This window comes from Polyodon spathula, chromosome 3 (assembly GCF_017654505.1).
Source record: "Polyodon spathula isolate WHYD16114869_AA chromosome 3, ASM1765450v1, whole genome shotgun sequence".
Lineage (NCBI taxonomy): Eukaryota > Metazoa > Chordata > Actinopteri > Acipenseriformes > Polyodontidae > Polyodon > Polyodon spathula.
Window position 1 is genome coordinate 41,862,212 of NC_054536.1, and position 25,417 is coordinate 41,887,628.

The 25,417-nt window shown below is 38.0% G+C and overlaps 1 protein-coding gene across 1 annotated transcript; it reads left to right on the forward strand.

Moving 5' to 3' along the window:
• Positions 1-3,105: 3,105 nt before the first annotated feature.
• On the forward strand, positions 3,106-25,417 carry LOC121313104 (leukocyte elastase inhibitor-like). Its single transcript, XM_041245274.1, has 7 exons — positions 3,106-3,234; positions 17,270-17,447; positions 20,279-20,419; positions 21,716-21,833; positions 22,002-22,144; positions 22,326-22,493; positions 24,733-25,417. Exons 2-7 carry the CDS (start codon positions 17,280-17,282, stop codon positions 25,135-25,137), a joined length of 1,143 nt encoding a protein of 380 aa, XP_041101208.1. The 5' UTR covers positions 3,106-3,234; positions 17,270-17,279; the 3' UTR covers positions 25,138-25,417.

Here is a 25,417-nt window from a genome sequence, read left to right on the forward strand (position 1 = left end):
CATTACATTCTTACAAGTCCTTTTTTGTTGATTTTTTTCTTTTTCCAGATTTTATTTACACTTACACATTAGAAGTCAGCAGTGGCCCTGTCCCTTACAAAAAAAGTACTATATTATACTAAGTACTAAACACTATAGTATTGCACAATAGTAGAATGAAAATGCTATAGTACTGTACTACACTATATGCTATAGTACAGTACAGCACTGTTTTTGCCATTGTAACATTGTTTTCATGAAACATGGCAAAGAATACTTTTCCAGAAAATTCACTGTAGACTGTCTTGTGATTTTGGACGGTATCCTCAAATCTCTAATCTGTCATAATAGCAGAATGTTTTGAGATCGTTTCTGCTTTTGTATTGTGGCCCTTGATTTTTCTGTATTCCGAATTTTATTTTAGTTTTTTCTCTACATTGGAGCACATTCCTACTCACACCCATAGGAAGTAGAACTTGACTTATATTTTGAAAAGATCTTGAAGCTGACTTTGAATGATCAGATCATCCCAAACAGTGATAACATTTCATCATGATTCCATGTTGCATAATGTGCTGTCAAGTTAAATCTGTTTTTTTTTTTTTTTTAAAGAGTTAAATTGCAGGTAAGCAATTTTTGTTTTTTCTAACCTTGACTATGGAAATGAGGTATAATAAAATAGTATAGCTACAATGTAATGCAGTACAACAAATCAAATATAGTAGTCCAATGGTAATGCTAGCAGCAATACTTCACAACAGTGCTATATTTTTCTAAGCATTTATTAAGAATAAAACCACAAAAAAAATCCTCTAAGATGTTTTGATTTCAAAAGTTTTATTTGTGTGCAGAATGTATGTTATGTAGCAGTTTAGTTTATCACTAATGCAGCATGTCTTCTGGCAAGAAGTTTTTCTTCATTATTCAGTTTAGTTGTGATAGCTCAGTTAACTTTTTAATTTGCATCCCAAAAAATTAAATACAACAAAAAATACAACTACAACAGCACAATATTCTCTGCAATTATAGTTTTTTTTTTTTTGTTGTTGTTTAAATTGGGCTCATTTTTCTGCATCTTCAACGACCGAGGGAGAGCCGTCCCAGTCTCTAGTGTTAGATGGAGACTACCCACTGCTCCCACCTCCGCCGAAGGAGGGGAGACTGCCTGCTGTTCCCGCCTCTGCCACCAGAGGGAGACTACCTGTTGCTCCTGCCTTCACCACCAGAGGAGCTGAACCTACCTCCCGAGGGTTGGCTTCTGCCCTATCCTGTACCGTCTGGGGCTGCCAAGCCTGGCTGTTAATCAAGTTTCTGATGATCGGGGTTGGGTGTACAGAGAGGTAAGTGTGAGAGAGGAGAAGAAATTTAAAACAGAAAACAATTGCTGCTCTTGCTGGTTTTAAACCAGTACAATATTCATTTGTTCAGTATTGGCTTGCCTTATTGTCTGTTTGTTTTGGCCAGCGTGCCTTTTTGTTTTGAATAAACCTTATATTTAATAATAAATACGTGCACCTACTTTTCACCCGCTGTATTGTTGTCAATCTCTTCCTGTCCCAGTAATCTGTGACAAGCTCTTAAATACTCGCTTCTACAATGGTTTGCACCCTGTAAGAACAGGTGTAAAGCTTTTGCAGGGTCAGCAACTGCCTTAGTGAAAGGCAAAATCTTTACATCACATTATAATGTTTGCACTCACTTAGTATCCAGGTCCTGCCTTAGTCCGTGCTCTTTTCTTCATTTTAATGCATTTCAATATAATTTCAATAGATTAATGATGGCGAAGTGCAAATTTGATAGCGGGTGCAGAATGCCAGGTGAACACCATGCTTTACATATGCCACGTTCTTAGCAGCCGCTAAAATCAGTTTGCGTGTATCCTTACATTTACCCCTTAATGTTACTGATAATAAAACACTTAAATAGACCCCATAGTTCAGATGAGAATTCTTAAATGGTACAAAACTTTATACATCATAAAATTTATAAACTGATCTGAATGTATGATCTACACTGTGGCAGGAAATAGCGTTGCGTTGACATCAGGCCAGAAGGCGGAACAAAACCAGACAGGCAGGTACTGCACTTCAAAGGCGTGGCGTGTGCCGTTTATTAAGTAACACAAATAAAATATTTAAACAAAACACACACTGCTCATAGAGCACAGAAAATAAATATTTAAACAAAAATAATCACAAACACTATACCAACACTTAAGGTCCAGCTGGGTAGTAGCCTTCACTGATCCTTTAAGACAATGAACTCCATCTAGAGACTGATTGATGGACAAGAGGAATACATGGAAGCCTATAAGAGAACAATGCTATTGATTGTGATCCATTATGTACATTCAGCTGAAGACAATGAGAAGGATTATAGTACAGACATTTGTCATGGAATTGTATATGTTTATTTTTAGTTTTATAGTTATGGATGAAATAGCTAGTAACTAAATATAGCTTGCTGTCTCACTAATACAATGTCAAATCTGTAATAAAGACCACCTTTATAGAAGGACCACTATACTCGGGACCTTGGGCCATGTTAAATAACCCAAAAGACCAAAAAATCAAGATCACAAGTCACATTCATCACTTTTCCTTTAGATGATTATAGGGTTTTGGCAAATGTAACTTAGCCAAAGGAATAAGATAAATGCATGACTGTAATTACTACAGTACTTTGTGTATGCTTAGGTATCTAGTCCCTTCAATAAAAAAAATAAATACAAATAAAACGTGTCAGTGCCATTCACCTCCCATCACAGATGTTAATTCCAGAGTCATCAGTAACACGAAAACGTTGACCACTGTGACCTGTATTCACTGTGCAGTACATAAACAATAAAAATGTAAGTGACAGACAGACAGGCAGAGAGGATGCCTCCATGTTTTCAATCTAAATGGTGCTGTTCTTCATATGTGGCATCAATGCGTTCTTTACTGAAAATAATATGTTGGTTTTTTTTATTTAAATTAAGCAATCCCTGCCCTGCCTGCTGACATTAAACATGACTGTCATAATTGCTTCCCTTGCCTACCCAAGTGTGACCCACCCCTTTTGCCTGCACATTCCTGCACTGTGCACTATCGCTTTAATCCACAATGGGGCAATATGTGCACTGTCTCTTTAAAAACTCAGTTCGCGGAAGTACAGTCAGTGGAAGGTTTATAAATATTCTGTCCGTACCGAATTGGAAGACAATTGCAAGCTGTGCTTTCCGCTGTACATTCACCACTATTAAACAAAACTAGAGTAAGTGTTAAAACTGAACATATTGATGGTTTGTTTTGAATACGATGTTGTCAGTTGTCATGCTGGATGTAGAACTAGTGTAGGCAGGTAACTTGCGTTTATGTCAAGATTATTATTTCATAAGATACCGGCTTGATTTAAAATGATGTAAAATTGAAGTGGGTGTAATTTAAAATTGTATTATAAAAACTTTTTTTCATGGAATGACCACGAGCCCACGACTGAAAATTGAGAAAAAAAAAAAAAAAAATAGACTGCACCTGGGCCCAGCTTTGACCATTTCTTTTTTCTGAGCCCCCTATGAGTAAACGTATATAGGCGCCGTCAAACGCACATAACAAAAAATAATAGTCCAGTTTGGTTTTAAATGCTGAATGTGGATATGTGAAGGTACAGGAATGTTTATGTACAATTGCTATCAACTGAGGTTCATTCAGCTTGTTTCAAAACAACCAAGAATACCTTAGCTGGTATAGTTGCACGGGTTTACAGTGGTCAAATGTAATTTTTATATATAATCATCAAAATCATCTGAACAGTGTCCAGTGTGGCAATGGCTTTATCCAGTTTAATACGAGGCTCTGGAAGTTCAGGTGTCAAGTTACCCGCTAATCTTTTTAATAGTTTTTATCCCTTCGCTACTGGTAATAAGTGTCAAGTTATGAGTAAAGTGTGGTGTCGAATAAAAAAATGAAGAGGCAGGATGCATATATTTTATAGGGAGAAAATCCTGGACCAAGACTGTCTGTTGAATTAAGTGAAGGTGTCTAGTTATCCACCAGTCGAGTTAACAGAGTTTGACTATATAATATATATGTAGTAGTGTGGTTTTCATTAATACCATGCAGAACTGATGATATCTAAAACTTACCAATACATATTTGTCTAATTCTCAATAAGACTCCTTGACATCTGCTTAAAATTGTCAAGTGAAATGATCTTCTCTGCGCATTCAACATATGTCCCTTCATGTGACACAGGAGTGAATAAAAAAAATAAAGTAAAATAAATAAGAGATAAAACACATAAAAATGTGGCAGTTCTAAACCCTTGTAAAATAAAACTTAAATACAAATTTAAATAATGATGAAAAAGATTACAAATTAAGTAAAAAAAAAATGTTCTTTTGCCCTTGAGGTGAAGGCAATCTTGTCCAAAAAACCTAGCAACAGGTTGCTTATTCCTCAGCTACAAGCGATTTGCTTCTGAGGAAGAGCACGTTATCTGTTTGACTAGGGAGTTGTGAAAGAAGCTCCAGCATTTGAAGTACTGTTCTTTCAAATATCTGATATTGAGACCGAAGTTACGATTTAAGATGTCACAGACTGCAAGACTTACACATCTGTACGACTGCTGGCAAATTTATGGATGTCACGCATTACCCCATTTTTTTTAAATAATGACACGTCTAATTTAACTTTTGATTTATCTGTATTACTGTCATTAAGGTACCTTACTAATTCTGCACAAAAAGCGAATTGCTGCTTCCTCCACTATTTTGACGCCTTCTCAATGCTAACAGTCGTACTCGCATTCTCAAAGCAGAGACTCTGTTGAACTTGGCTTGACCCTGGATAAACCTCCAGTGCACCTCACTTAATCCACCCCCTATCTCATAAAACCTCACAGGTAGGAAAATAATTATTTTTTTGTTGATTGGTAGGTGGTTGCTAGGGATGGTCATTTTAAACGTATAAACTGTAAAGAAGTGGTGTTCTATATTTAAAACGGCATCTCTAAACAAAGGAATCCAAGTTTGGAAGTATTTTGCGGAACCAGACAAGAACATGATATGTAAATGATTATGCTAAACAAAATTGCAGTACCACAAAAACACAAGTTAAATGCTTCACAGTTTGAAATGAAAATATTCAGGGTTATTGTGGAAGGATCTACTGTTGGCAAACACCCGTAACAACATTTCCTATAGATTTGGCCGAACAGGGCGTGATCACGTTATCTCCTATAAGGGCGTGCATATGAATCGTGAATGCAGCAGTTTTGAAATCGATGATTATCCCAATACTGTGCCGACCCATAAAACAAGGCTGGAACTTTTTTGAATTTTTTTTTTAATCGTGCTGCAGCTGTTCATACAAAACTTTTAAAGGCAGAAAAAGTTGCAATACCACAGACTCGTGGACCCCGTTCCCTAATATTCCCATAGGTGGAAGGCTTTTTTTCACTTGAAATTTTGGACCGAACGTCCGTTTATGGTTAGTACAATTTTTATTTGTATGTTGGGACTACTGCACTAAAGTAAAGGACCCCTGAGACACACCTCAAACAGGCAGGCCAGGCATTTCTCTTTACAGTTTAATGTAAAGTTGTGTGGGTACGTGAATTTGAATACTTTACATTAAATTTAGTAATACTTGACCATATTCAATTAACTGCACAAAGCAGCAAACATTATAATAATTACTTAATATATTACTTGATTGTGTGTTAGTTTGGCATTTAAAATATGACTCATGGCAATGTCTGGGAGGTTTTGGTCCACTAGTACAGTATGTAGAGGAGAGTGGCGTTTGATGCAAGTAATCGGAAATTGTAATGCTCAAGTACTTGTCTCGAGCAACAATAGATCTCAAAAATCCCATCGCCACTATCAAATACAGCAAACTTTTAAATCTCTGGGACAGACTTTTTAATATCAGTCACAGTGTTTTTTTTTTTTTTAAATTCCAAAATATTGTGCAATTTTATCTCTGGTAATTAACGTTTCCAAAAGGGAAAGTATTTCCAACTTTTTTTCAATTGTAAGCGCAATTCGCTTTGGTGCTGTACAGTGGGTGATGTTCATCTCCTTTTTTAATTTTTTTTTTTTTTTTTTTGTAAACCTGTAACACGGTGAGCAGCCCTGTTCAGTATTAATTTTAGAACGGGGTTTCCCTCTCCGCCCCTGTTCCGTGTTTTGTGTTTATTTATTATTTATTGTAGATTTCTATGACGGTGAATCGCCATGTGTGTTATTGTTTTGTTTTTGCAGCGTGGATGGGAAGCCCATCCACGTTAATTAAAACCTGTGCAGAAAGTGGCCATCTCCCGAATTAAGTGATTAATTTGTTGCTAATCGGGAGATTAATTTGTTGCTAATTTGATTTCAAAACAGTTGCATTGACTATACCCACACACATTGCATATAGTCAATGAGGATGAACCTGATCACGCTCTGTTCATTCACCCTATTGCAGGATGCTGACTGCCTGCATCAAACAGTGTTCAAGTGCTGGCCTAGGCCAGAGTCCTGTGCAGGTCCGATTTTTACGACCCGCTTCCAACCCAGACCCACTACTACAGGACCCAACCCGAACCCGCAACCTGCTGCAACACCGTCTTCTTACCTGCGACCTGACCTGACCCAACCCGACCCACTTTAATAAGACCTGCGACCCAACCCTTACGTACTACCTGCATCGATTGACTCTCACGTTCTAGCATTTATACAGATATCTCTACCATTCTTCACAGAGTGAGTTTATACAATAGGCTATACAGCAGCGGTGGGCCAAATGAGGCCTGCGGGAGCATTTCATCCGGCCCGCGAGCTTCGTTGCGTTTTTAAATTACCTAAATTACTAAAAATAACCTACGATTATCAGGTGCTGACTTATAAACACTCAGACACTCACAGTGCCTGTCCTGCCATCCGGCCCACATGGAATGCAGTACGTGTGTGACGTTGATTCGGTGATTCATGCAGTCCTGTGGGTGTGTGCTTTCCTTTAACTGTAGTAACGATTTTTGTTTTCATGCATTTGAGTGTTTCAAAGATGAGAATTGGGTATTGAGTGCCGGGTTTTTAGCAAAAAATGGACAGCGAAGTATTTCTTCACTGACGTGGGCACGAAGGCTATATGCTTGAGTTGTCAGGAGAGTATCGCTGTGCTCAAGGAATACAATTTGAACTATCATTTTACAATGAAACATCCTAATTATGGCATCTGAGGAAAGGGCAAGGAAAGCTGAGCAGCTCGCTTTTAACTTAAAGAAGCAACAAAACATTTTTGTGAGACAAAGTTTAACTCTACTATGGCAAGTTATTTTCTGGCATTCAAGATCGCTAACAAAATAAGCTTGTTTTTTAAAGAAGGCATGGTCGATGCTTCTGAATCCAGAAATAAGTTTGAGAATATGAGTTTGTCAAGAAGAACTGTTTCTCGCCGTATTGAGGAAGACTTGGCCTCTCAGTTCAAAGAGAAAGCTCAGTCTTTCGCATTGTTTTCGTTGGCACTTCGTGATAGTACTGATATCCAGGACACAACACAGACCCTGATTTTTGTGAGAGGAATTTAAAGATACATTTGAAATCGCAGAGGAATTTTGTCTATGGAATTTATGAAAGGCACAACAATGGGCGAGGACTTATCTGAGAGGGTGACTGGTTGTCAATGAGTGTCTGAAACTCTATTGGAGTAAGCTGGCAAACGTGACTACAGATGGCTCGCTGAATTTAACTGGGGGAAAAACATAGGACTCTTAGAAAGACTCGAGAACAAAGTGAAGTAGGTAAAACCAGAGCAAGAACTTATTTTCCTTCACTAAATTATACATTAGGAGGCGCTCTGCAAAAATGTTCTAAACATGGATCACGTTGTTGACACTGCAGTGAAAAGAGTGAACTACATTAGAGCAAGGGGACTGAAACATCAGCAATTAATTTCCCTTCATGGGGACATTGAAGCTGGACACACTGACTTACTTTATCATACAGATATCTGCTGGCTTAGTTTAGGAAAGGTTCTGCAGAGAGTGTGGGAGCTTAAAGGCGAAATTCGCCTTTTTCTTGGAGGTGAAGGGGACAGAAGACGATTTCTGTGAATTAAAGAATCCAAACTGGGTGTGCAACCTTGCGTTTTGATGTGGATATCATGACACATTTGAACGAACTTACCATGAAGTTGCAAGGTAATGGTGTGTTTGTACATGAGTTGTACTCCAGTGTGAAAGATTTAAAAGTGAAGTTAGTCCTGTTGCAAAACAAACAAAGCAAAGTGTTCGCTCACTGTCCAACACTTAAATGTATGAAAGGGTCATCAGAGAAGGCAGATAAGTACAGTCAAATTCTGAGTGACTTGCATGGGGAATTTTCTCGTCAGTTTTCCAAGAAGATCCTAGAACTGGTGTCATGCCTGTTTTCATTTGACTACAAGAAAGGCCCAGAAGAATTGCAGCTGGAGCACAGTGAACTCCAATTTGACATTGCCATCAAGGAAAAACACAATCGAGTAACACTAGACAAATTTTATTCCTCTTTCCATGAAACTAAGTTCCCAACTATCCGCCATATAGCCCAGAAAATGCTTTTTGTTGCTGAAGTGCAACATATCTCGCTACAGATCCAAGTTAACTGACTTCAGTCTATGAATAGTAAAACTGCATAATAACCCATGCTTCACTTTAGAGCCAAATAGTTTTGCCAGCACATGTAGTTAATGTCACTTCTGAAATGTGCAAAGTAACAACTTGTTGCGTATTACAAATCAAATCACATATTCATTATTTTAATTCATTATGATTCCAAAAGAATTTCACACTTGATAACTATTGTCCACTGCATGATATAAACCCTGCGCTATCTTTTGTTTCACCTCGTCCACAGACATTTTTGTATATCGCCAAGCAGATGTGATAAAAGGATCTTGTGACATATCAAACAAGCAGTAAAATAAACTGAGAACACTGCTTAACAACCTGCTTGAGTAATGAAGATTGCTTGGTTGGTATCGGCATGATTGAAGGCAGTTTGTCTGTGAGAGAAGTTGCCCGGAGAATGAGATATTCTGCTTCAACAATCAGCAGACTAGTCCAGAGAAACCAGGAAATCGACTCTGTGAGGGACAGGCCTCGTCCTAGAAGGCAGAGGGTCACTAAACCGGCCCAGGACCTTCCAATCCGACTGATCCATCTGCGTAATCATTTTCAAACTGCAGTGGCTACAGCACGAGAAGGTCCAAGAAGAAGTAACCCGACTGTAGCACGCCGTCTGCGTGAAAATTAATTTAATGCTCGGAGGCCGTTCAGGAGTAACTTGTTGACAGCAGAACGTGCACCTCCCCCCAGTGCACCCGGATTTCTTTTTGAGATCCAGTCGTTCTGGGGTCACCCAGCTACAACTCTAGCTGTTTCCTGGTCTATGGACACTCTATATAGCAAGGGTGGGCAATTCCAGTCCTGGAGGGCTGGTATCCCTCCTGGCTTTTATTCCAACTTTGCCCTAAATTGCTTAATTGGATCAATTATTGGTCTAATAAAGTAATTTAGAGCACATTTGGAAAAAAAGCCGGGTTACTACATTTCTGATTACAATTACTAGAGCGGAGGATTTGTCTTGCTTGCGAAATTTAAAGCTATATTGCAATGCCATAGGGAGTATTTACACGCTTGTGGAATTTAAAACAGAACTGCAAATTCTTCTTCTTTTTCACAGCCTTAGTCCCAGACTGTCCTGGGGTCAGCTGCTTTGGTTGCTCTTCTCCACTTGTCTCTGTCAAGCACATCTTCCTCACTCACTTCACATACCTCCATATCTTTTCTCACACAATCTATCCATCTCTTTCTAGGCCTGCTTCTTCCCCTGTTACCTTCCACCTCAAATTCCATTACCCTCTTTGTTACTTCCTCAACGTCCCTCCTCATGATATGTCCATACCACCGTAACCTCGCCTCTCGCATCTTCTCAACCACATGCACCACCTTACATCGTCTACGGATTTCTTCATTTCTGATCTTATCCTTCATTGAAATCTGCAGAATCCATCTCAACATCCTCATTTCAGCTCTTCTCATCAGGTTCTCTTCCCTCTTTCCAACTGCCCAGCATTCAGCTCCATATATTAGTACAGGTCTAATCACAGTCTTGTACATTTTGCACTTTAACTTTCTGAGAATTTTCCTGTCACAGATTATTCCAGTTATTTCTCTCCACTTGTTCCATCCAGCTTTCACTCTTTGTTTTACTGCCTCCAGTGTTTCTCCTCCCTTTACCACTTCTGATCCAAGGTATTTAAAGCCATCAGCCTGTTTCAGTTTTCCTCCATTTGTCTCCTCAACAGTGGTCATAGTATCTCCTCTTCTCTCCATTACCATTATTTCAGATTTTTCTGCATTCATTTTCAGTCCATCCTTTTCCAGACTCCTCTGCCATTTGAACACTTTCTCCTGTAGTTCTAAAATGCCTAAACACACAGAAACCCCAGAAGAATATGCCCGTGACCATAGGGATTTCGTTGTGGAAGACAGCAAAGGAAAGAAGGTACATAAAGTGTGCAAGTACTATCCAGATAATACATATAATGACAAACAAACACTCTTTTTGGAAAGGAACCGAAAACAATAATTTCATACAGTATATGAAAAGCGAAAGCCCAGAAAAAAAAAAAAATATATATATATATATATATATATAAATTTGAAAATAGCTAAAAATAAGCACCAAAAAAATGAAATTTATAAAAAACAAAAAACAGAAGCCCTAATATAATATAAATCAAGTAGATAGTTACAACAGTACTTCTACGTTGTACTACATAACCTATACAGTTTTAAACATGCTTGTTAAGTTAGTAAAGTACCAGGTGGCTTCTAGTTATTTGTAAGTATACAGACTATAGGCTTTACTATCACATATACACACATACAAAGAGAATGTGAAAATGTAAGAATTAAGTTAAATTAAAATAACTCACCTTTGTAGTCACAGAGGTAGCTTGAAACATACATTTTTAAAACATTTTCCAGCTTGCTTGCTGGGGCTTTGCTGTATGATTTTTCCATCTTGTGGACGTCATTTACTGTCATTTTAATGAAGACAGTGTGTATAAAAACATAGCTATTGTAAAATTTGGGGGAAATGTTGTGGACTTCAGTCTCTTGGGTGGTGGGATGTGTCCATGCAATGGATGTCTTGGGTCATGCACTTGTTTTTGTTTCGCCTTCTTACTGAAGGCATCCCATCTCACTGATGGTGGTGCAATCCCTGCAAGGATGTATAGTGACCATGTGGGAGTTCATTGAAAAAATCCCAGTGATGATCCTAGAGGAATGATTGAGTTCAATATTAATTTCGTGTGCATGGCTTGAGATTGACCATGCTGGGGCGGTGTTCTGCATTTGAGTAACACAGTGCAGGACTGATTGCACAGTGTTTAGGGAGTCAGCTCCTCATTTATGGGGGCCAGTTTTTGAAGTACACAGTTCCTGGAATTCATTTTCTTTTTCCGCTTCTTGATGTGCTTTTTAAACAATAGCATTCTGTCCTAATATAATTCCAAGTTACACTGTGCTCAAGTATGGTACCAGCCCACGATACCTGGAGTTTTTGCTTGGTCTGTTTCAGGTAGAAGGCACTCACTTGCATCTTGCAAGGGTTGGCATACAGGATTGGAAGATAGTATTCTACAGGTATACTCAAATGTAATACATGTTACAATACATTATTTTCCTGTTGAACTTCTGTACCATGCAATATTTAGGTATATTCATACTGGTTGCATTTCATTTCATAATACAAGCTTGCTAGGGCCTGTGTACTGTAGATTGTATTTAAAAAATCCACTGAAAAAAATGTTTTTATAAAACAGTCGGATTAAGAAATTTAATTCACTGATTTTTCATTGGGAGTAAAGAGACTTAAATTGCATAGATTCATTATCCCTTTTATTGTTCACTCTGTAGTGACGATAGACGATAACCCTCCCCAAAGTAAACAAAGATGGTTGTACTGTGTGTGTGTATTATGTATCCACAGAGACAAGTATATATCACATATATCTGTCCATGCATATGTAAAGTCTATATCTAGAGAACTGCTCATCCATTTGTTTTGGGACTTAAGACATTCTTTTGCAGTTATTGAGCACATCAACCAGGGCATGTAATATGTCTGTCTTTCCATGCTTATTGTATGTCACAATTACATTTTTACTGATATCTGGAGAACGTGTTACTGTATCAACGTGTTACGGCCTAATGTACACTTGATCTATGTTTTCTTAATAGCTCAGTCGTAGTATAAGGAACTGTCAGGTGCATATGTGCATCAGAGTACAGCCAATTATATTGTCACCTGCAGCAGACAGGGCCCAGAGATGGCAGCTTGAAAGTTTATCAGAGCGACACAATGCTATGGCATTTATGGCTGCCGCTGCCAAGGGGAAGAGCATCATTCAAAAACAAAATTCTGATATTAGTCTTTGTTCTTGAGACACTTCTGTAGAATGGGGGTGTAGGGTCCTGAAAAGCTGGAATACAACGATTCAGATCCCAAAGTAGATTGTTAAAGTTTTTTTATTGAACATAGCAGAGCTCTGGAGAGACAATCGCACACGCCCAATGGAGTAGTAAATTGCTCTGTAGTTATGTCCATAAGTGACTGCTTTATACATGTTGTTAGTACCAATCAGTGGTAACTACGCAGTAAGGAATATATGCTTCACCAATCAGCTTTCAGCACACAGTTATGTTAGTAAATTCACAATAACACTATTAGCATATTAACAGTTTGTATAAGTAACCTTGAACATTCTATACAGGGGTTGCATCACTCAGTGCTCCTACTTCCTCTATGTATCTTTTATTTAGTCATAAGTTTTGCACACATTCCACACTTTGTAACCTTCCGTTGTTCTTGCACTCTTTGTACAAGTCGGTTGCTGGTATTTTTCCATTCTCTGTTCTTAATCTCTTTGCTGTGCATGTGCAGTGCGCCAGAAAAGCAAATTGGCTCCTATAGGGTAAGTGGTGTCAGTTTTTAACATTATGACAAAATACAGAAGCATGAACAATTTTATTTGAATTCAATAAAACACATTAATAAAATGCTGGCAAGTGGTCCCGGTGTTTAACATAACTACTAAACCTCTCTGGATGTACTGTGTCACTGTGAGGCCTGCTCTTTTAGCTGAATGGCATGTTTCTGCCTTATGTAAAACTGGCAGTTAAATCACAAGCTTTGTATTCATCACTCATCCACCCCCACAGCACTGACACTGGGCTTTGTGTTTAGTGACTTTTCAGAGATGTGACGGCAAGGCAGAAGGTCATTTGTATTTGTTTTTGATTAACAGAGTAATACAAGGTTTGAGTCACACTTTGTTTTAGCCACACGTCAGATTCCAGCTTTTTCTGTAGGGGTTTATCACAGCAGTAATCTGATCTTTTGACTTGGTTCAGGATCAGCTCATGTGTTTGTAGTTTCCAGATAATACTTCACTCTAGACTTGTGTGACACAGGCTAGATTAGCAACATTTCGGTTTAGGGTTAAGAACAGGTGTCACAGGAAATAGGTTAGCCATGAAATAAGTTAGCGTTTGCATTTTTTAGCTTTTCTACGCATGCGCAAATCTTAGAACTTAAGGGCAAGGTTCTCTGTGTTCATCGAAAATGACAGTAAGTATAAAACTACACAGACTAGAGATGATTTCTATTAATGGTTATTTTTAGTAAGAAAATAAAAAATAGCGAGTGGTTTTACTGATGTTTATCCTATGTAAATTAATTTCAGTTATATTTTTGGGGAATTCAACGTTTAACATCATTACCGATTTAATATAAAAAATAACAATCCTAATTATAATCAGACTGAAGCACTTTCCAGAACAAATAATGAAAGGTAAGCCCAGACACTCTCCAACAACGCTCAGATCTACGCAAACTAGTTTGCAAGGTCATGCATTATAGTTGTGACGTTTGTTACAATTATCTTATATCAATTAGAAATGAAAATAATTTTCTTAGTTGTACTACTTGTCTGCAAATAAATATGTCAAAACTGGTTGAGTGTTTATCACCAAACTGGGCTTAATCGGTACGACACCATATGCTACTAATAAGCTGGGCCAATAAATATTTGCAAAAGATTGCGTGGCTGTTTAACCAAATTTTGTTAAATTGCTGGGGGTATTTAGGGGCAAATTTTAATACTGTTGTACTCCTTTTTTTTCCTACTTTTATTTATACATACAAAGAAGCAGCAAAAAAGCAACTATTGTTTTCACAATAACAGAAAAACATTTTAAAAGGTTCAAAGGAGCTATTTAGAGTATTTATGTATGCACGAATGAATTAACGCAGAAAAGTAACCAAGTGTTGTATCTGAATATGTTTTGATAAAGGCATTTTACTTGAACCACCTAAAAAGTGAAACTACACATAGTGGCATATGTTTCTTGAAAATGTTGCTGCATTTGAAATAATCTTTAAAAACATAAAAAACAGTACTTACAGTGAACTATTCATATGTGTTTGTTTAATATTGTGCCTCTATAGGAGGACAAAAAAGCTGTTGATAAGCACTGGCAATTTCTAGGGTCACCTTTTGTCGTATTTAAGCTTAATGCATGTGGCAAAAATGGATCCTGGAAGTGGCATGTATAAGTATATGAAAGAATCACGGCAGGTAACAAGGAACGAAAGAAAAATAAAGGGGAAAAAGAAATTTGGTGATACTGATCCCGGAACAGCAGTTCGTGGAACAATTTGCCTACAGCGAGAAATGAATGGCTCGTTTGATACTGTTTATAATGTTGTGAAGGTGATAACAGATTTCAAATGGGAATTAGGAGCTTCTTTTAAGCTACAGGTTTGCAAGTCATCATCACCTAACTAGGTAGTGATATTATTTACGATTAAAATCGTTTTAGCCCACCTCGAGGGAGGGGCTTGAGAATAGAATTTTGCACAAAAACATTGAAACTAAAGCTAATGTCTTTTGCATTTTATGATAAGTAAGAAAACAGACACCAGAAGATCAGCACTTAACACAATTAGAAGCCGTTTTGTTTCAGTGAAATGAAAATGCATTACCACTAATCTGAAACGTGCCGTTTACAAAAATTAGAAACCCAACTTTCTATGTAGTCATTTTAAAAAAGTACTAATTGTACAGACTTTATCACTTAAATGTGGAACATTAATCTCTTATTTGCAATAAACAATAGCATTCCATTTTAAAAAAATGTATGAAACATAGTTTTCAGTGGTTGCTGTAAGACAGCTTCATGTAGCTTTGAAGATGGCCTCCAGGTGTACATCAGACACTTATTCGTATCTTAATAACCAAAGAACTAATAGTCTCTGAAAAAAGTGACATAAGCAGAAACATCCACTGGATCAGCCTAATTTATCAGAGAAAATATGATTTGCTTAAACTAGTGATAATATACAGTAGGGCACAGTCATATTTTGTGTAAGAGGCTGTGGAAGGGGTGTGGGTAATTCACTGACCAGGAGACAGACAGGTGTATTCGGGAAACACCACACAGGTGCCCAGTTTTATTTTAGACCGGTTCTTTTTTTCTCTCCGGCAGAGGGCACTGTTGACCGTGGGCTGCCTATCAACGATGATAGACAGCACCACGGAAATACCACAGCTGGTACACGAACCGCAAATGCACTCGCAGGTGCTCAAAGAAATAATAATGAAAACAGAAGGCGAAAAGAACAAGAGAAAATAAAACAGTAATAAAACTACAAATAAAAGGTGCTGCACTCGGCAGCGTTATCCCGGTCGCCGCTACCCGCACGACCCGGATCACCGTCCTACTCTCTCGGCTATCTAGCCTGCTCTTTCACAATACGCCGGGGTCTGCCCAAGGGTTTCCCGCTCTCTCTCTCTCTGTCTCGCTGATTCCCGGTCCCGAATCAAAGCGTCCGCACCCTTAGCGCGTCTAAGTGGGCAGACCTGAGTTAACAACAGAGCGTTATTATATAGGACCAACAATCACCCAAGACCCGCCTCCCAGCCATTCAGAGAGGGGGAAAGTCCACACACACCCTTTCCCACCTCCCCGTGTCATTGCCATGACTCACAGGCGGCTGTTGGGCGACTGCCGCCCTCTTCCTGCAGCCCGTGAACACGCCAGCAGAGTCAGCACAGATCTCTCCCTGTTACAGAGGCCAATCACAATTCTGTATTAGTAGATCTGAAGTGTAAGATTTGGTTATCTAAAATGTAATGTGTTAACATAACCGAAATGGAACTGATATCCACAAATACAACCTGATCCCCCTCCCCACATCTGTGACAAGTCAACTGACTTCCATCTCCAGTTTATATATGAATTGGATTCCAAGTCATGATGGAAATGTAGAAATTCACAACCCCAAATAATATAAAATTACTTGAAACTCTTCATTGGTTCGTTTTTCAGGGTGAAGATCTATTAACTTTGTACCAGTATAAGTGCTGTTCCTGTCTCATGGTCTGTTTTGAATGAAGTGCCAACATGTAATATGAAAATCGTATGTAGCAATATATAAGCAAGGATATTTTTATTACGATTTCCAAAGTGCTAGAACTACTGTATCTGATACCATATCTTTGTAAAGGAAATATCTTCAAAGTTCTGCAATTAGTAGTACTGTATGGAGACACAAACAAATTTTCCAATACTGAATATGAAAAATGCAAGGTAACGCTATTGTCTGTTATGTTCTTAAGTTATAAGAAGTTTAAATTAAGACTGATAATATCCATGACAACCTGACATAGGCTGAGGGTGCTGGAAGGTGTCTTGAGGCTTGTTAATCCATGGCATTATTGATATTTCATGCAAGTGGTGTAGATTCAGCAGAGGATTGTGCTGGATGTGATTATCTACAATGTAATGGTGGCTCGTACTTTCTAAATGATTTAAGAGAGAAGCCGACTTTCAAGTATTTGGTCTGTTGCTAAGCACCCCCATTCATTTTGTTTCCTTTCTGAAAGACATGAACCAGTCTAGACTTGCGGGGGGAACAAAATGTCCTTGGTTTAAAGCAGCAATACAATAGATTTTAACTGATTTTAAACTAAAAAAGTAGGCGTTGACCAAGAGGTTGTAGCCTTGAGCTTTGAAATCTATACATATCAACCCAGAGTAATACAGCATCCTGGAAAAAAGGTTTGGTCCATACTATCACTAATCTTAATTAAAAAAAAAAAAAAAAAAATAACTGGGTGCAGTAGCTGCCAAATGTGATTTATGGATTTGTGTTTTGGAGAATGTCAATATACTCTGTAGGTCACTTTTTTGCACTTTCTTTCCCTAGGCTGCTGATCATGGAGAGTTTGGCCAGTGCAAACACCAGCTTCGCCCTGGACCTCTTTAAGAAGCTCAGTAATGACAGAAAAGCAGGGAACATATTCTACTCCCCCCTGAGCATCTCCTCCGCTCTGGCCATGGTGTATCTGGGGGCTCGGGGGAACACAGCAGCTGAGATGGCACAGGTGGGTGCTGCTCAAGAGTTATAAGAATTACAGCTCTGTTGTTTTCATACCCCTCACACTTAACTTGGATATGTGCAAGGACCAGGCCAGTTGGTGTTAATTCTGTCCAAAGTGTTCTGTATTAGCCTTTTCTGCCCTGGGGTCCTAGTAGAATTAACTGTATTGACTAAACATATCCTTCATTAGACTGTACCACTGCAGCTTATTAATATTATTATTGAATTAATAGATAATTGAGTAAGCCGGCATTCAAAAAAAACAAACAAATTCTGCCATCTTAGGTCTGTCCTTTTAAAATACTAGACAGCATAAAATGATTAGGAGAAATGGCCCACTTCAGATTGTTTTAAAGATAATTTCAGAGCAACTCAGATTTCTCTAGGGAAAGTGTCTCTGCCCTTCCCACAAAAGCTGGGTGTGGTGCTCAGCAGGTACAAGTTCAGTTATATCAGTAAGCTGCTAGTATCATAGTTCATTGTACTGTAAAAATGCTGCCATAAATCTAACACTGTTTGGGTGTGGTTCCAACTTTAGGGAATGGCATGTGCAGGTCTGCATTATACTGTAAACAGCAGTGTGAACAGGATGGCTTTGCAGGGCTGACGTCAGACCAGAAATGCAGACTCCAAACAATGATGAATGGCGGTGAATCTGTGACGCCACGTCGTCCAGAGTTTTATTAAATAATAATCACAAACAAAAGGTTTAAACAAAGCACACAACTGAAAATAAAGGGCGCATTGGCCAAACAAACAAAACGGACAACACTAAACAAGACAGTGGACGAACCTAACAAACAAGTACCGTGCTGGAAGCAATTGTTATACTTTTAATCTACTCCTTCTCTCTCCCGTTCTCCACTCACGAACACACAACCCCGAGTGAGTGAAAATATGCAGCTGTACCGAGACTCGATTGGTAATCAGTCATTCAATTGGAGTCTCGGTACAACTGCACGTGAATTAATAAAAAGTGCAATTCCTCGTGCTCACATATTAATTTACCTGCACGTGAAGTGCTGTGCAATCCTCTTGCCTAAATACAAATATGCATTTTAAACACTTGTGCTCGTAACCCAAATTTATATCCCTTGTATTTTATACATAAACACCAACATTATCACCCTACATATAACATAAAACACTAATAAACATAAAGGGGCGGGACACTCTGCCTCAAGGAGTTATAAAGTCCCTGAATTTATAAGATGTGTACAGGGCTTATAAAGTGCATGAATGTATAATGTCTTAAATCATCTGTCACTAGTGAAACTTTATTTCAATAAGTATTGAACTTCACTCTGTTGTTTTTAAAATACTGTATTTCTGTGGTGTAATTTTCCAGATTGACAAAGTGCATTTGTCTGCAGAAAAGCTACATTGAAAAAATAGTTTAGTACATACGTGTAAAAACAGCCTAATCTTAAACATGGTTTTGGAGTGGGAGTGCTTAAAGCCACAATTTCACCTGATGTGGTTTGGAATTAAAAAATTAAAATTAAAAAAAAAAAAAAGCAAAAAAAAAAAAAAAAAAAAAAAACGTTGCTAATCTAAACCAAACAAATGGTAAAGGTCGTTGCTTAGGTTGCTTCATTTGTTTGACATCTGCAATTTATATTTACATTGCAGTTTAAACCAGTACAGCAAGTTAATACTCCCTCATCCTTAAAATTCAATACATTGCTATGGGTTACCCTCACTGTAAATGTGTCATATTTATCATCCTTATCCAAGGCGTACAAATATTTGCAACCAAATCATTTAAAGCAACTTTACTACAAATCCACACCCAATCAAGCCCTAATTTAAAAAAACACACACAAAAATAAATAAATAAAAATAATGCTGGATGTGAAAAAGGCTCCAAACCTTTTTTGTTTTTAAGGTCCTGCATTTTTTATATGCACAAACATTCCTTATATATTACAGGCACTTGAGTACTGTATACATGGCTAGATTAACGCATAAGCAAACTAGACATGTGTCTAGGGCCCGAACTCAAGTGGGGGCCCCAAAACCAGTTATATATATATATATATATATATATATATATAAATAAAATCAGTGTATAGCCAATAAACACCAGAAAAAAGTGGAAAAACACTGGAAATGGTTACTCAATTCTATCATTGATTCATTCTGAATACTATAAACCCACCCCCAACTACGGAGTTGCAGCATATTCTAAATTTCTATTGGAGACACCGTTTGGGAGATTTGAAACAAGACTACAATTGCAGTAGGCGGCTTGTTCAATACAATTTATTGGGACTTCAATATCAAATAACACATGAGGTTTATGGTTTTTCATACATGTTAGATCTGGCCGCTTATATGATTTTTTTTGTGAATGGAAAACTAGTTTATTGAAATTCAACAGGAAGTGTAATATTTTAGTTTGTAGGTGCTTGGAAAAATAATCCAAAGTCAGTTTGCTCTGTAGCAAAAGAGCTTCTCTTTACCCAAAACAATGTATGCATTACTAATAACTACTTTCTTGGGAAGATCCAGGGTCTGTTCTTCACCATTCAATAAACATATTGTAGATGCTTGAAAGCTTGTGGGTAATAACATAACTGCATCCTTCAGCTGTTTTGTGTGTGTGTATGTGTGTGTGTTTTTTTTTTTTTTTTTTTTTACTTTCTTTAAACATCAGTGTACATGATCAAATGTACTAAGCTTTTGTTCCAAACTGGTAATTTAACGAACGAGTAATAAACATTTTTAAATTTTGTTTTGTTATTAATTCAAAACTGGAACAAAATCATAGTATATCTGTGTAATAACGATGGAAAGCTGAATAACTCTGCTCTCTCTGGTTTTGTACAACAGTCCGTCCACTTTAACAAGTCTCAGGATGATGTGCACTCTGGATTCAGAGCGCTGATCTCTGACATCAACAAACAGGGCGCGCCCTATAAATTGTGTTTGGCTAATCGCCTGTATGGAGAGAAATCATTTGACTTTGTCAAGGTAAGATTTTAATCTTTTGGGCCTTATTGTAAGGCAGTATTTAATTTATTGATATTTCTGTACTAAGGCAGTGAACACAACAATCTTTAAAACACACATCTATTTTTTTTTTTTTTTTTTTTTTTAATGTTTACAAGGCCTTCACTTTCCTACAATATTCCATTAAGAGAGTTTGCCTTTACCATATAATAATATTGCTCATGGAAGTGGTACTACAGTGTAATGAATGATTTCAATGCAATTCTATGACTGTACAGGGGTGTCCTGTTACGGTGTGGGTATCCGCTAAGAAACGGATGACACAGAGGGTTTGATGTAGAAACGCGCTCATGCGTCCAGATGTTGTTTACAGTCACACAGGCAGATGCAGTGGTAGATGGACACCATTAGGGTACCAGCAGTGGTAGCCCTCGTGTGGAAGCATATATACAGACATGTACATCAAAATATATAAACATAAAACAACTATAAAATGTAAGTTGGCCTACAGTCAGCCATGCACTACTCCTGCTGTACATGGAGGTCCTTCACCAGAAACCTTCTCTCAAGCACACATTCAACTGTGTGGGATTAAAATCTCCTCAATTAAATCCCTAATCCTAATGGTGCAGTTATCCCAGTCTACCCAGTTGATGCACGCACACACACACACATGCACGTCAGGATTCTTCCCATTCACCTCCAGGCTTGCATAAGAAAGAACAAAAGAATAAAGAAGTTGCTTTCCAGCACCTTGGCAGGTGACCACGGGTAATTGTTAATCAATTAATCAATTAACACCTGGCCATCTTCTGCACATTAAGTTTAAATTAGGTAGGGAGGGAGGTCTAACCTCCCAATCCTGCCATATCTAGCACACACTTTATTTGAATTTTTTTTTTCAAATTAAGTACATTTTATTTACAAAAAAACAGAAACCTATTATTTACAGGGGCAGGCCTCATCCCTGTCACAGTAACCCATTGGTAGAAAGGCTCCCTTCCCAAGCATTGATATCATGTAGCATTGTGCTCCATGTTGGCATGAGTGGAATAAAGTACCAGGAGCACCACTGGGAAATATGTGTCCATTGTGTTGCAATTGCTGTGGTAATAATTGCAAAAGATGCATTTCATTAATCGTTCTCGTGAGGGGAACTTAAATATTTCAGTAATATTTCACAGGCAACTAATTGAGTTTTTCATATAATGTATTCAAACACATCACAATGTCTGTAGGTGGGCTTTATTATCCATTCAACCTAAACAAACAGCACAATTTAATATTGACAAGTGTTTTTAATTTTACTTCCTGTAGGAATTCATTCAGGACACCAAGAAATTCTACCAGGCTGAGCTGGAAGCCGTTGATTTTGTAAATGCATCAGAAGCAGCCAGACAGAACATCAACTCTTGGGTGCAGAGCCAGACACAGGGTGAAACATTATGAAAAGTTTAAGCTAATTTAATGAATTTTGCAAATCTTACCTTGTTATCCTTTATGATTTTCATAGGACCAGTTTATTGAAGAATCACACTTTTCAGAATAAAAACTATTTATCGTAATGCTAATTTACAATGACTTTTTATGTATTTTCACGTAGACAAAATCCAGAACTTGTTGGCTAAAGGGACTGTTGATGATCTGACCAGACTTGTCCTGGTGAATGCCATCTATTTCAAAGGAAACTGGGGGAAGAAGTTCAGCGAGAGTGAAACAAGAGAAAGGTCTTTCCGACTGAGCAAGGTAAGCAGGTTCTTAGTTAAAGATTTTACATTACTGGTGTGCATGTCCAAATCCTAAATTATGTTCTCTTACCCAAGTAGAAATTATGATATATGGAGTTTGAACCTTTGTCTCAAAAGCAAGTGTGATGCCTATTGATGCTATAAATCATCAATCTTTTTTGTTTGATATTTATTTACAGAATGGAACAAAGCCTGTGCAGATGATGCAACAGAAAGCCAAGTTTAACCTCTCATTCATTCCTGAAGTGAACAGTCAGATTATAGAGCTCCCATATGTTGGCGATGAGCTGAGCATGCTCATCATCTTACCTACAGAAATTGAAGATGATTCCACTGGACTGGAGAAGGTAAGGAAGGGCAGCTTCTGAAATTAGAAGAACATCCAGTGAAGGAATCATAACACTTTGCAGAGAAAGGCACCATTAGGGACAATACCTGTTTTACAAGCACTTCCAGATGTCAACACCAAATATGTATCAATGCAACTCTTGGTTTTTACTTTAGTGTGATTTTTAGTTAACATGTAAGGTGACTTTTTTATGACAGGAATCAGCTGCATTGCTACATGAAGGTAAAGTTACTGAAGTCATTGTTATGTGTCCACTCAAGCTTTTGTTCTTTGGTGATTTTGAAGAGAAGCAAAGCTTTACCGATAAGTGGATCTCCTAAAATCAGATTAATTGTGTAAGATTTTGGTACCAGAAGTAGAACGCCTTTACCTTTTTAATGATGTCAGAATAGGTGCCGGAGGTGTAGAGGAAAGCGTAACAATAAAAGTTTGTCTCAGTCACACTTTTTATTAAGAGTCTATATAAATGCATTCAAATATATAAGCAGCAAATATAACACTGAAGGTGGCTGTTACCCCAGATTCTAGTGGGAGCACACTCTACAGACATTAGACCTTCAACAGTAGGTAGCATTGGAAAACATCAGCTAGCTCTGTGTTTTGTCCTCCCAAGTCTGTGTCTCAGTCTTGTTCACTATCCAACATTTTAACAAAAAAACGTTACTTTATGTTTTAGTTGCATCATCAGGGCAAAGTAACCGATGACAGCGGGTTGCGCTGAGCTATCAACCAGTGGTCCAGATAAGCTGAGTACCTGCTGTTTTTACAAATTAAAAAATCCTAAATACGGACTAAATTTAATTTTAATGTGTAAAAATATGCGTAGTAATTATGCTGTCCAGCTTTTTTGCCTCCTCTCCCGCCTCCCCTAAAATGTCCACAAACAACTACATCTTCCAGAATACAATGTCTTCATTTACTAGGAAACTGTACACAAGCAAAATCAGCAAATATTATCCAGTCTCTGGCTAGCCCTGTTGTCTTTGCAGCCAATCACAGTAAGAATAAGAAATTCCAAGCTACACAGGTTTAAACACCCCGGTCCAGCTACAAATCCAACAGGAACCATTGTCAGAGGCAACCGCAAAAAAAACAAAAAAAGGTGCCTAATAATATTAAACTGTTTTATAATTTATTAATACATTTCCTTATTTATCTGTATAGCTTGATATTGAAGTTTTAATATGTTCAGTGAGTTTAAGAATTTATTGTTAAAATATAAGTAACGCAAGTCATTTACTTCGAAAAAAATGTGCTGAGCCAATTAAAGAACATTGTACAACGCCTGCCCCATTAGCAAAGGTTGTACAGTAATTATTGAGATTACTCGTGACTTCAAAGTAATGTTGCATTTTACCCCCTGAAAATATTTTACTCTGTTAATTAGATGATAAGTTACTCCTAGACCCCAAATCTTATCTGGAGCACTGCTTTCAACTATTTCTCCTGATTTGCATTCCCATAAATATTTCTTATCTCTCCTGTCTCCTGTGTCCTACATTAGACCTTAACAAAGAACAGATAAATGTTCTCGTACATTACAAAAAAGTTCAGTTCTCAGCAAGAAATAGTTAGGCAATTAATACGATTTATTATAAGTATATTAACATATAAAAATTGTTAAATGTTCTAGATGTTACAATTATTATCTAATAATACACTGTTTTACCCTGCACGTTCCCAAAACTTTAACAAAACATTGTGTACAAACCAGAAGATGCAGCTGAGAGAACAATGTTGAGGCTAGACGGATAGTGTTTACAAGCATAAAATATAATATATTTTTGTTCAGCAGTAATGAGATCTTCAGTCAGATGCAGAATAAAAGTACAGAATACATTGTCAAGCATATCAGTAGGTTGTAGAGAGTAATGGTGTCAGGGAGTGAGAGAATGGTCTCATCGTCAGCAGGTAAGATCAAGACCCTTTGCATTGAAGGTTTGACACAATCTTGCCCCTCTTGAGGATGGGTCATGGTATGAAGAAGCCTAGGTAGAAAGGATAAAAGCGCCTTCCACAGAGACACTAACACAAAAGGGGAGAGGTAAGCTTGGTGAAAGGTGAAGAGATGGTGAGGAGAGAGCACTCTTGCAGCTAAAGCACAGGTCATTTCGATAGGCTTGTACCATTAGGGGCTGTACTGCCCTGAACAACAGCAAGCTTCTATTTAAAACCAATGCTGTGACTTTTAATATTGTGAAAATACCAAGAGGTGTTTGTGGTCTTTCTTTCTGCAGCTTGAAAGGGAGCTCACCTTTGAAAATCTCATGAAGTGGACTAAGCCAGAAATGATGGGCAACACTGAGGTGACCGTGACCCTGCCAAAATTCAAGCTGGAGGAGACCTATGACCTCAAGTCAGTTCTGATCAGCTTGGGCATGGTAGATGCCTTTGATGTTTGCAAGTCTGATTTCTCTGGCATGTCTCCCAATAATGAACTAGTGCTGTCGAAGGTGGTGCACAAGTCCTTTGTGGAGGTGAATGAGGAGGGCACAGAGGCAGCAGGTGCCACTGGGGCCATCATGAGGCTACGCTGTGCAAGGATCCCTGTACAGTTCAATGCTGACCACCCATTCCTGTTCTTCATTAGGCACAACAAAACCCGCAACATCCTTTTCTATGGCAGGTTCAGCTCTCCTTAAGTCTGCACCTCTGTAGAGTTGGTCACACTCTGATTTTTGCCTTACACCCTTATGTCTTATCACATAATACAGTATGAGACATCTCCAGCAACCGAACTTGGGGTGAGCCCATTCCCTCTTCCCCTCACCCTACCCACTCTTGTTCTCGCACTTGGTTTTCTTATCTGTCGCTTCGAACGGTACTCCCGACTGCTGTTTAACTTGGCTATTTATAGTTTAAAAACTACTCATTAAAGTAATCCACGAGTGGGAATGTTACCTTTTTTTTTTTTTTTTTTTT